The sequence below is a fragment of the Capricornis sumatraensis genome, chromosome 9 (assembly GCF_032405125.1).
Source record: "Capricornis sumatraensis isolate serow.1 chromosome 9, serow.2, whole genome shotgun sequence".
In the NCBI taxonomy this organism is placed as follows: Eukaryota; Metazoa; Chordata; class Mammalia; order Artiodactyla; family Bovidae; genus Capricornis; species Capricornis sumatraensis.
The window spans coordinates 42,500,428-42,513,118 of NC_091077.1; the positions used below are offsets into that span (position 1 = coordinate 42,500,428).

The window sequence follows — 12,691 nt, forward strand, 5'->3', positions numbered from 1 at the left end:
GGCTATTGAAATCCCTTGCCATTATTTTTTTACTCTCCATTTCCCCCTTAATATCTGTATGCTTTATATATTTGGGTGCGCCAATGTTGACTCAGACTCTGCCTACAATGCAGGAGACCCACGTTCGATCCCTGGTTCGGGAGGTTCCCCTGGAGAAGGGGATGGCTATCCACTCCAGTATTCTTGCCTAGAGAATTCCACAGACAGAGGAGCCTGGTGGGCTACAGTCCATGGGGTTACAAAGAGTCAGACACAACTTGAGTGACTAACACTTTCACTTTTCAATGTTGGGTGAATATACATTTATGATTCTTACCTCATTCTGATTAATTGACACCTTTATTATTATATAATAATCTTCCTTTTCTCTTGTAATAGCTTTTTCTTAAGGCCTATTTAATGCAATAAAAGTTATCAGTTCAGTTGCTCAATCGTGTCTGACTCTTTGCAACCCCATGGACTACAGCAAGCCAGGCCTCCCTGTCCGTCATCAACTCCCAGAGCTTGCTCAGACTTGTGCCCATCGAGTAGCTGATGCCATCCAACCATCTCAACCTCTGTCGTCCCCTTCTCCTCCTTATATACTTTTACTTCTCCTCCTTATATACTTTTACTTCTCCTCCTTATATACTTATACAGATAAAGGTATAGCTGCCCTTGATCTCTTTTGTTTCTATTTCTATGGGATATCTTTTTCCATCTCTTCACTTTTAGTCTATGTGCTTAGTCACTCAGTAGTGTCTGACTCTTTGCAACCCCTTGGACTGTAGCCCACCAGGCTTCTCTGTCTATGCAGATTCTCCAAGCAAGAATATTGGAGTGGGTTGCTTTGCCCTGCTCCAGGGGATGTTCCCAACTGAGGAATCAAACCCAGGTCTCCCACTTTGCAGATGAATTCTTTACCATCTGGGCCGCCAGGGAAGCTATGTGTGGCCTAACTCATGAAGTAAGTCTCTTATGGACAGCAAAATTTTGGTCTTTTTTTTTCTGCATTCAGTCAGTTCAGTCGCTCAGTCATGTCCGACTCTGCAACCCCATGAACCACAGCATGCCAAGACTCCGTGTTCATCACCAACTTCCGGAGTCCACCCAAACCCATGTCCATCAAGTCGATGATGCCATAATACCATCTTATCCTCTGTCGTCCCCTTCTCCTCCTGCCCTCAATCTTTCCCAGCATCAGGGTTTTTCCAGTGAGTCAGCTTTTCACATCAGGTGGCCAAAGTATTGGAGTTTCAGCCTCAACAGGAAAAACCATAGCCTTGACTAGACAGACCTTATTTGGCAAAGTAATGTCTCTGCTTTTGAATATACTGTCTAGGTTGGTCATAACTTTTCTTCCAAGGAGTAAGCGTCTTTTAATTTCATGACTGAAGTCACCATCTGCAGCTATTTTGGAGGCCAGAAAAATAAAGTCTGATACTGTTTCCACTGTTTCCCCATCTATTTCCCATGAAGTGATTTGCACTTAAATATTTATTAATAAGTATGGACTTATATTTGTCATTTTGTTGTTTTCTGGTTATTTCTTGGTTTGTTTGTTACTTTCTTCCTCTCTTGCTACATTTCTTTGTGTTTCAATGATTTTCTGTAATGTCATGCTTTGATTTCTTTCTATCTTTTGTGCGTATCTTCTTTTTGTTTGTAGCTACCCTGAAACTAGGATCACATCATCTGGTCCCATCACTTCATGGCAAATAGATGGGAAAACAATGGAAACAGTGACAGACTTTATTTTCTTGGGCTCCAAAATCACTTCAGACGGTGACTGCAGCCATGAAATTAAAAGATGCTTGCTCCTTAGAAGAAAAACTGTGACAAACCTAGACAGCATATTAAAAGACAGGGACATTACTTTGCCACCAAAGGTTCTTTAGTCAAAGCTATGGTTTTCCCAGTAGTCATGTATGGATATGAGAGTTGGACCATAAAGAAAGCTGAGCACTGAAGAATTTGATGCCTTTGAACTGTGGTGTTGGAGAAGACTCTTGAGAGTCCCTTGGACTGCAAGGAGATCAAACCAGTCCATTCTAAAGGAAATCAGTCCTGAATATTCACTAGAAGGACTAATGCTGAAGCTGAAGTGCCAATATTTTGGTCACCTGATGAGAAGAGCCGACTCATTAGAAAAAGCCCTGATACTGGGAAAGATTGAAGGCAGGAGGAGATAGGGATGACTTAGGACAACATGGTTGGATGGCATCGCTGCCTAAGTGGACATGAGTTTTAGCAAGCTCTGGGGATGGTCTGCATACAGCAGTCCATGGGGTCACAAAGAGTCAGACGCCACTGAGCGACTGAATGACCACAATATACATACATATACGAAAACTTTTCTTCTCTGCTTGATAAAGCCTTGAGAAAGAACAACAACAAAACAGAGAGAAATTGAAAAACTAAACTAAATGAAATGGGAGCACTGAATATTAAATAGAAAAGGTAAAACAAACTAGATAAAAGTAAAACATCATCATGTAATCCAGTTGTTTTTAAACATGTTGTTGTTCAGTCCCTAAGTCATGTCCAACTCTTTGCAGCCCCCTGTACTGCAGAATACCAGGCTTCCCTGTCCCTCATTCTCCTGGAGTTTGCCCAAGTTCATCTCCATTGAACTGGTGATGCTATTCAACCATCTAATCCTCTGCCACCCTCTTCTTCTTTTACCTTAAATCTTTCATGCATTGGGATCTTTTCCATTGAGTTGGTTCTTCACATCAGGCAGCCAATGTATTGAAGCTTCAGTTTCAGCATCAGTCCTTCCAATGAGTATTCAGGGTTGATTTCCTTTAGGATTGACTGGTTTGATCTCCTTGCTCTCCAGGGGACTTTCAAGAGTCTTCTCCGGCACCACAATTTGAATTTTAAACATGGCTGCTCATTAAAAACACACCTGGAGCCTTGGGGGGAAAATGTCAATATATGGGCATTTGTATTTTTCCAAAAATTCCGAAATAATTCTGATATGCATCTGGATTTTTAAAAATAATTACATGTTTTTCTACTGAATGGTAATTTTAGTGATATAGAATTCTATTATTTTGTGTTGACCAATAGTGGTATAATGGTATTAAGTGAATAATAGTTACATAATCAAAATAGTAAAAGATATTTATCAGTTTAAATATTTACCATACAGTGATTGTAGGAGCTGATAATGCTGAGAAATTATCATTCTCTACAATAATTACAATATTTTAAAATTTCACTACAACTTTTTAAAATAAAGCACCAATATCATTTATATTTTTTGAATACAATTTTAGATTTATTTTACATATACACAATGGAATATTACTCAGCCATAAAAGGGAATGAAATTGGGTCATTTGTAGGGATGTGGAATGACCTAGAGTCTGTCATACAGAGTGAAATAAGTCAGAAAGAGAAAAACAAATATATTAATACATATATATATGGAATATAGAGAAATGATACAGATTAATTTATTTACATTGTAGGAGAAAGCTTTTAATTTTTTTCCCTCAGCTTTGACTAGGGCTGATTTTAGCACTCATTTTGCATTCCTCCTAAAGTGAATATAGTAAATCTTTATTATCTTTAAAATAAAGTTCAATATGCCATACCTAGGAGGAAGGCTTTAAAGAGTCTAGTTCTCTTACTTCCCTACTGAATGCTAAGTTCAGTGCCCGGCCTTCAGTTGCACAGACGTTTGTAACATAGCACTCATTTCCTGCTTTCTTTTCTGATTTACACACTATAACTTGTTTAATCCTCTTAGCACTGCTAGATAGAAGGTACCATCATTTTTTCCCAGTTTCTCAGATTGTCAGAATTTTGTGGTCTTATTTAGTGCTGTGTTTGCCTTAGACAATGGGTCTGATCTCAGAAGGAGGAGCACAAAGAAAAAGAAACCTTTGTTGGAGCCAAGAGAAAGAAAAGACAGATTTACCCTTTGTTTCTCATGAAACAAAATGCTGACATTAGGTTGAATGTGTATGATATTTTGGCAGTCTAAAAGCTGCTTTTCTTCATTCGAGAAAGATCAGACTATTTTAATATCACAGTTGTTGAAAGTATATATCAGAAGTTCTGCTTCGTTCTGAGGACCAGCTCATGCCTTCTTCACAGGTATATTTAAGTGGATGAGTGCATTCATAACTTGGGCATACATGAGCAAAAATGATTCTCTGTGTTATTTAGAAAATAAGTGTGTTTTCAGAATTTTGTGTCAGAAGAACTGGCTCTTTGATGGTGCTCTGAGACCATGGACAGATTCTTTTGTGTTTTATTTTCACACAACAAAAGGATTGAAATAAATACTTTTAACATCCTATAATTTATAACAGAATTTTTCAAGTCTTAAAGTCTCCTGAAAGCAATTTAAACAAATATGCTAACATAAGATTATAATCATGTATAGCAATGTAGATGTCTTTTCATCTTCCTCAGGGGGAATCTATTGATGACTCTACTCTTCAAAGCTTCTATAACATCCTTGTTTCTGAGACTATAGATGAGTGGGTTAAGCATAGGGGTAAGGATGGCATTAAACATAAAAAGAGATTGATTTAATCTGGGAGTCTTAGAAGACCCTGGTCTCATGTAGACCAATATGGCAGGGCCAAAGTAGAGGCTGACCACACAAAGGTGGGAGGAGCAGGTGGCCAGAGCCTTGTTCCTGCCCACAGAGGAGTTCATGTGGAGGACAGCAAGAAAGATGAGGGTGTAGGAGGCCAGGATGAGACTTAGAGGGATGAGGACCACCAGAAAGCTTGAGACCACCACTGACTTCACATAGGCTGAAATGTCCTCACAAGTGAGCTCCAAGAGGGCCATGACCTCACACAAAAAATGCAGGATCTCTCGGGGGTGACAAATGGGAAAATGCATAGCATAGGCTGTATGAACCAAGGAAGTTATTGCTCCCCCTGCCCAGGACACAATGACCATCTTTTTGCAGGTGACATGGCTGATAATGACTGAGTAACGAAGTGGGTTACAGATGGCAATGTAGCGGTCATAAGACATGAGAGTTAGCAGGAGGCACTCAGCAATTCCCAGGGTTAAGCTGAAGAAGATCTGGGTTCCACAACCTACCTGTGATATGACTCTTTCCCCTGAGAAGAAGTTTGTGACCATTTTGGGGACAGAAGTTGAAATCAAGGCCAAGTCAATGAGGGAGAGGTGGCTGAGCAGAAAGTACATGGGGGATTGGAGATGCAAATCTAGCCAGATGAGGAGAATGAGAACAACATTGCTCATAACAGCCATACAGTAGACCAAAAGGATAAGGTAGATAAGGATCACAAGGTGGCTGGACTCAGGCCAGAGCCCCAGGAGAATAAAATCTGTGGATATAGTTATTGTTTCTCTCCATGGATGAACATTATTGCCCAGGAAACAACTGTAAGAACACTGTTCCATCTGATGATGTGTTGCTGTACAGCTTGTCTATTTTCCTTGCTCCCAGGACTCCTTTGAATATTTTTTTGTAACTTTTTTCCTGTTGAGGTCTCTTCAGTATTATGCATAACTTCTCAAAATATATAATTTTCATTCATTATCTCATGGATTACTTAATAACCTAATGTTTACACACTGTACCTACTGTTGCAAACTATAACCACTAACACTAACCAAATAAGAATACAGATACATTGAATGTGCTATCAATAACAAGTCAGTCAATTTGATGAAAATTCTTAAAGAGCTCATTTAGTCATCACCTTGAGGCCCACACAGCTTCAACAGAACAGTTATGATGATTTTAAATTTTGAAAAGTCAACATTTTCACTCAATCTTATGAGGTTTCATGAAAAAAAAAAGATTCTTTTGAAGATGGGAAGTAGAGCCTTGATAACCTGAGTAAAGAAAAACATTTTCAGAATTGAATGTGGTCTATGTTCACCTTTTCCTCTCATGTGGGGAACTTTCCCACTTCCCATGAGTCCTCCTAACTTTGATCCTGACTCAAGCTATGGCAAACCTAGACAGCATATTAAAGAGCAGAGACATCACTTTGCTGACAAAGGTCCATATAGTTAAAGCCATAGTTTTTCCAGTAGTCATGTATGGATGTGAGAACTGGATCATAAAGACGGCTGAGCACCAAAAACTGATGCTTTTGAACTGTGGTGTTGGAGAAGACTCTTGAGAGTACCTTGGACAGCAAGGCGATCAAACCAGATAATCCTAAAGGAAATCAACCCTGAATATTCATTGAAAGTATTGATGCTGCCTCTGAAGCTCCAATACTTAGGCCACCTGATGTGAAGAGCTGACTCATTGAAAAAGACTCTGATGCTGGGAAAGATTGAGGGCAGGAGGAGAAGTGGGTTACAGAAGATGAGATGGTTGAATGGCATCATCGTCTCAATGGACATGAGTTTGAGCAAACTCTGGGATTTAGTAAAGGAAAGGGAAGTCTGGTGTGCTGCTGTCCATGGGTTCACAAAGAGTCAGATACAACTGAGCGACTGAACAATAGCAACAAGTATCTCTTAAGTCAACTGGAACAGAATGACCAACTATATATAGCACCAGTATTTAAGGAGGAACCTTAAAAATATGATTTTTGCCAGTTTCACTAAGTCACCCTCCTCCTTGTAAACTTTGAACCTATCATCAATGTAATTCCTGGTACTAGCTGATGTTGCAAAAGGAGAAACACAAGGTCAAGATGAAAGGGATTGCTAGGATACAGCTTGTAAGAAATTATTTATTTTAAAAGGCAGGATATCTTCTGTTTAGCAAAGTTTTGGTTGGGTTTATTAACTCTATTAGCAGAAAGATTATTGTGGACCAGTTAAAAGTATAACTTCTAGAAGATCAGTACCATGGTTTAAAGCTCCTGCTAAAAGACCACATTTACCTACCTGATATCCTTGGACTAGGACAATCATCCTTCTGTGCCTCTCTTCTTTCCTTTGTAAAACTGGACTAAAGCAAACGCACAACATAGGAAGGATGTGCAGATTAAAAGTATCAATGAGTATAGATTTGAGAACATTGCCTAGGCAGCAGTGTTAAATGGATATAGTAGGTATAATTGAAGTTTACTTTGCACAAGAGGCAGAATCAGGCCTTCCGGTCCCTTATTACATACACAGCTATTGACATTCACACAGTTAATCAGAGTGATTCTGCTATGTTTCTTGTACGTTGACTGGTAAGGTGCACTGGACCTAGAGGATATTTTGCAAAATGAAATAAGTCAGAGAAAGTCAAATACTGTGCTATATCACTTATATGTGGGATCTAAAAATCAATGAACAGAGAGTAATGGATACTGAGAACAAACAGGTGGTTGCCAGAGTATAGAGGGTTGAGGGGCAGAGAGAAATATGAGTCACAAACATGAAATATACAGAGAAGGGAGTATAGCCAACATCTAAATAATATCTTTGTGTGGTGATATTGCAACTAGACTTATCATAGTGATCATTTTTAAAAGTATAGAAATAAGGACTTCCTTGGTGGTCCAGTGGTTAAGAATACATGCTTTCACTGCAGGTGGCATGAGTGTGAGCCCTAGTCGGGGAACTTAGATCACACATCCCAACAGCATGGCCAATAAAAATGTATATGGAAAGACTGAATCACTATGTTGTGTACCAGGAAAATAACATTGTATTGTAGGTCAATTATACCTCAAGAACAATCAAATAAACAAAATCACAGAAAAAAGATCATATTTGTGGTTACTAGGGGTGGTGGGATAGGAGCTGAGGAAATTGGCTGAAGGTGGTCCTTTTGACAAAAAAGTACAAGCTTCTAGTAATAAGGTAAATAAACATTAGGGATGTAATATACAACATGATAAATATAATTAAACTGCTGTATGTTATGAAAGCTGTAATTAGAATAAATCCTGAGTTCTCATCAAAAGAAAATTTTTTTGTATTTCTTTAATTTTGTATCTATATGAAATGATGTTCACTACAGTTTTTCCAGTAGTCATGTATGGATGTAAGAGTTGGACTGTGAAGAAGGCTGAGCGCCGAAGAATTGATGCTTTTGAACTGTGGTGTTGGAGAAGACTCTTGAGACTCCCTTGGACTCAAGGAGGTCCAACCAGTCCATTCTGAAGGAGATCAGCCTTGGGATTTCTTTGGAAGGACTGATGCTAAAGCTGAAACTCCAGTACTTTGGCCACCTCATGCGAAGAGTTGACTCATTGGAAAAGACTCTGATGCTGGGAGGGATTGAGGGCAGGAGGAGAAGGGGACGACAGAGGATGAGATGGCTGGATGGCATCACTGACTCGATGGACGTGAGTCTGAGTGAACTCTGGGAGTTGGTGATGGACAGGGAAGCCTGGCGTGCTGGGATTCATGGTGTCACAAAGAGTTGGACACAACTGAGCGACTGAACTGAACTGAACTGAACTGAAACTCACTGTGTTAATTATTTCATGATGTGTGTAAGTCAAATCTTTATGCTGTACATAATCTTTATGCTGTACTTAAACTTATACAGTGCTGTATGTCAATATCTCAATAAAACTGGAAGGAAAAATAATGTAAAGGACAGGAATTTATAACAGTTTTCTTAGGGCTGTATGGGAGGAAGTGTGACTAAGCCACAGATTTGAGGCATGTTTTTAAAAACCCAGTGGATAGAGGGACAGCAATTCAGTTTTACTTGAACTAATAAATCATATTATCCACTTTCAAAGTCCCAGCTTAGATGTTCCCTCCTCTGTGGTCCTCCCCGTTAGCATCCACTGCTTCTCTGTCCTCTTTTATGTTCATCAGTTTATCACAGTGTATGTTGCAGTTTGCCTTAAGCCACAGTTATTTGTGGATTAATCTTTAACCCTGTAGATTGTTAGCCTTTTCAGAGGAGAGGTTCTGCTTTTTTCCCTTAAATAAAATACTTTGAACTCCCAAGATTGCCTAGGCCTGTAAATTGAAGAAGCAGGTTATCAATAACTATGTGACAAGATGGATTTTGTTCCCATATTTTCTGCTTATAGCTTCTGAGAAGTTAATAATACAATATTTGATTCTTACAGTTCCATGAAATCAAGTGTTCCAGAGTTACATACAGCTGCCTATTGAAAAATCACTTGTCCCCTCCTTCAGACCTATTAAATCATATTCTCCAAGTGGTCCTTATAATCAGATCAAATTAAGAAACAGAGATGTAGTACAGTAATTGCATTATATAAACAAGGAAATGAAACTCATTGATTTTAATTGACTTGATTAAATTGACTCAAAGCTGTATAATATTTGCTAGTTCACATGGTAAGTCAGTCAAGTAAAACTTGAAAACTAGACATATCTTTCAGTTACATCCAGTATTTTATTGTAAGTTATTTCCAGAACAAAAATGTCTCACTTCTTCATCATTTTTTCCCTTTTATTACAGGGTATATCTAAGACTATACGTTTTCATCAAGACATGTAGTCATCTACTAATAATCATGGTAAAGAAGATGAATTCAAGATTTATGTATTTATAGATTTAGAAATTAATCCCTCATTTTTTACATGACTCATTTCACTGTCATTTGTCATTCTTTCACTCTATACATGTCTATTGAGTCCAGTGTCTGTTCTAGACAAACTCTAATAAATCCTCCCCTCTGGCCTCAGTAAGCTTGAGGAAACAGAAGGACCATTAATATAATAAAATATGAGATTGCATTAAATGGAAAAATAAGTTTTCCATTTCAGAAAGGGCATTTCAAGGGTCAGGAGCACTATACATAATGAAGCAGGGGAATAAGAAATAGGATTATAGGCAGTTTTCTTTTATTTCAGGGCTCCAACTTTCTGGAGAAAAAAGAGAGAAAGTGAGATGTAATATTGGAAGTATCATGTCTATTTATGGAATCTAAGAGTCATGGTGGAGAGTTCTGACAAAATGTAGTCCTTTGGAGAAGAGAACACAAACCACTTCAGTATTCTTGCCTTGAGAGCCCCATGAACAGTATGAAAAGGCAAAAAGCTATGACATGGAAAGATGAACTCTCCAGGTTTGTAGGTGCCCAACGGGCTACTGGAGAAAAGTGGAGAAATACCTCCAGAAAGAAAGAAGAGGCTGAGCCTTTCTGGGCGGAAACAATGCCCAGTTATGGAAGTGTCTAGTGGTGAAAGTCAAGTCTGATGCTGTAAAGAGCAATATTGCATAGGAACCTGGAATGTTAGGTCCATGAATCAAGGCAAACTGGAAGTGGTCAAACAGATGGCAAGAGTGAACATCAACGTTTTAGAGATCAGTATACTGAAATGGACTGGAATGGGTGAATTTAATTCAGATGACCATTATATCTACTACTGTGGGCAAGAATCTCTTAGAAGAAAAGGAGTAGTCATCTTAGTTAACAAAAGAGTCTGAAATGCAGTACTTGAGTGCAACCTCAAAAACAACAGGATGATCTCGGTTCATTTCCAAAACAAACCATTCAATATCACAGTAGTCCAAGTCTATGCCCCAACCACTAATGCCAAAGAAGCTGAAGGTGAATAGTTCTACGAAGACCTACAAGACCTAGAAGTAAACACCAAAAAAGATGTCCTTTCATCATAGGTGACTGGAATGCAAAAGTGGGAAGTCAAGAGACACCTGGAGTAACAGGCAAGTTTGTCCTTGGAGTACAAAATGAAGCAGGGCAAAGGCTAACAGAGTTTTGCCAAGAGAACGCAGTGGTCATAGCAAACACCCTCTTCCAACAACACAAGAGATGACACTATTGAATTGATTATATTCTTTGCAGTCAAATACGGAAAATCTCTATACAGTCAGCAACAAGACTGGAAGGTGACTATGGCTCAGATAATGAACTCCTTATTGACAAATTCAGACTTCAGTTGAAGAAAGTAGGGAAAACCACTGTGCCATTCAGGCACAATTGAATCAAAACCCTTATGATTATACAGTAGAAGTGACAGATGGATTCAAGAGATTAGATCTGATAGAGTATCTGAAGAACTATGAACAGAGGTTCATGACATTGTACAGGAGGCAATGATCAAATCTATTCCCAAGAAAAAGAAATGCAAAAAGGCAAAATGGCTATCTGAAGAGGGCTCACAAATAGCTGAGAAAAGAAGAGAAGTGAAAGGCAAAGGCGAGAAGGAAAGATATATCCATCTGAATGCAGAGTTCCAAAGAATAGCAAGGAGAGATAAGAAAACCATCCTAGGTGAACAATGCAAAGAAATAGAGGAAAACAATAGAATGCGAAAGACGAGAGATCTCTTCAAGAAAATTAGAGATACCAAGTGAACATTTCATGCAAAGATGGGCATAATACAGACAATAATGGTATAGATCTAACAGAAACAGAAGATATTAAGAAGAGTGAAAAGCACATGGAAGAACTATACAAAAAAAACCCCTAATGACCTAGATAACCACAATGGTGTGATCACTCACCTAGAGCCAGACATCTTGGGGTGTCAAGTCAAGTGGGCCTTAGGAAGCATCACTACGAACAAAGCTAGTGGATGTGATGGAATTCCAGTTGAGTTCTTTCAAATTCTAAAAGATGATGCTGTGAAAGTGCTGCACTCAATGTCAGCAAATTTGGAAATCTCAGCAGTGGCCACAGGACTGGAAAAGGTCCGTTTTCATTCCAATCCCAAAGAAAGAAAATGCCAAAGAATGTTTGAACTACCACACAATTGCATTCATTTCACAAACTAGCAAAGTAATGCTCAAAATTCTCCAAGCTAGGATTCAACAGTATATGAACCATGAAATTCCAGATGTTCAAGCTGGATTTAGAAAAGGCAGAGGAACCAGAGATCAAATTGTCAACATTTGTTAGATCATAGAAAAAGGAAAAGAATTCCAGAATAAAAAAACCATCTATTTCTGCTTCATTGACTCTGCTAAAGCCTTTGACTGTATGGATCACAACAAACTGTGGAAAATTCTTCAAGAAATAGGAATACCAGACCACCTTATCTGCCTCCTGAGAAATCTGTATGCAGGTCAAGAAGCAACAGTTAGAACCAGATATGGAACAACAGATTGGTTCCAACTGGGAAAGGAGTACATCAAGGCTGTATATTGTCACCCTGCTTATTTAACTTCTATGCAGAGTATAGCATGCGGTATGTCAGGTTGGAGGAAGCACAATCTGGAATCAAGATTTCCTGGAGAAATATAAATAACTTCACATATGCAGATGGCATCACCCTTATGGCAGAAAGTGAAGAAGTAAAGAGCCTCTTGATAAAAGTGAAGGAGGAGACAAAATTTGGCTTAAAATTCAACATTCAAAAAACTTAAGATCATGGCATAGAGTCTCATCACTTCATGGCAAATAGATGGGGAAACAATGGAAACAGTGAGGCACTTTATATTGAGGGACTTCAAAATCACTGCAGATAGTGTCTGCAGTCATGAAATTAAAAGAGGCTTGCTCCTTAGACGAAAAGCTATGACTAACCCTAGACAGCATATTAAAAAGCGGAGACATTACTTTGCCAACAAATGTCCATGTAGTCAAAGCTATAGTTTTTCCAGTAGTCATGTATGGATATGAGAGTTGGACTATAAAGAAAGCTGAGCGCTGAATAATTGATGCTTTTGAACTGTGTTGTTGGAGAAGACCCTTGAGAGTCCCTTGGACTGCAAGGAGATCAAACGAGTTCATCCTAAAGGAAATCAGTCCTGAATATTCACTGGAAGGACTGACACTGAAGCTGAAGCTCCAATACTTAGGCCTCCTGATGCAAAGAACTGACACACTGGAGAAGACCCTGATTC

The 12,691-nt window shown here is 38.8% G+C and overlaps 1 protein-coding gene across 1 annotated transcript; it reads right to left on the reverse strand.

Moving 5' to 3' along the window:
- Positions 1-4,371: 4,371 nt before the first annotated feature.
- On the reverse strand, positions 4,372-5,385 carry LOC138086273 (olfactory receptor 2L2-like). Its single transcript, XM_068981065.1, has one exon. It carries the CDS (start codon positions 5,383-5,385, stop codon positions 4,372-4,374), a length of 1,014 nt encoding a protein of 337 aa, XP_068837166.1.
- Between the last annotated feature and the right edge of the window lie 7,306 nt (positions 5,386-12,691).

Bases quoted from the DNA above. Each gene is read 5' to 3' on its own strand.
- LOC138086273 (XM_068981065.1), bottom strand. From the start codon at position 5,385: ATGGAACAGTGTTCTTACAGTTGTTTCCTGGGCAATAATGTTCATCCA.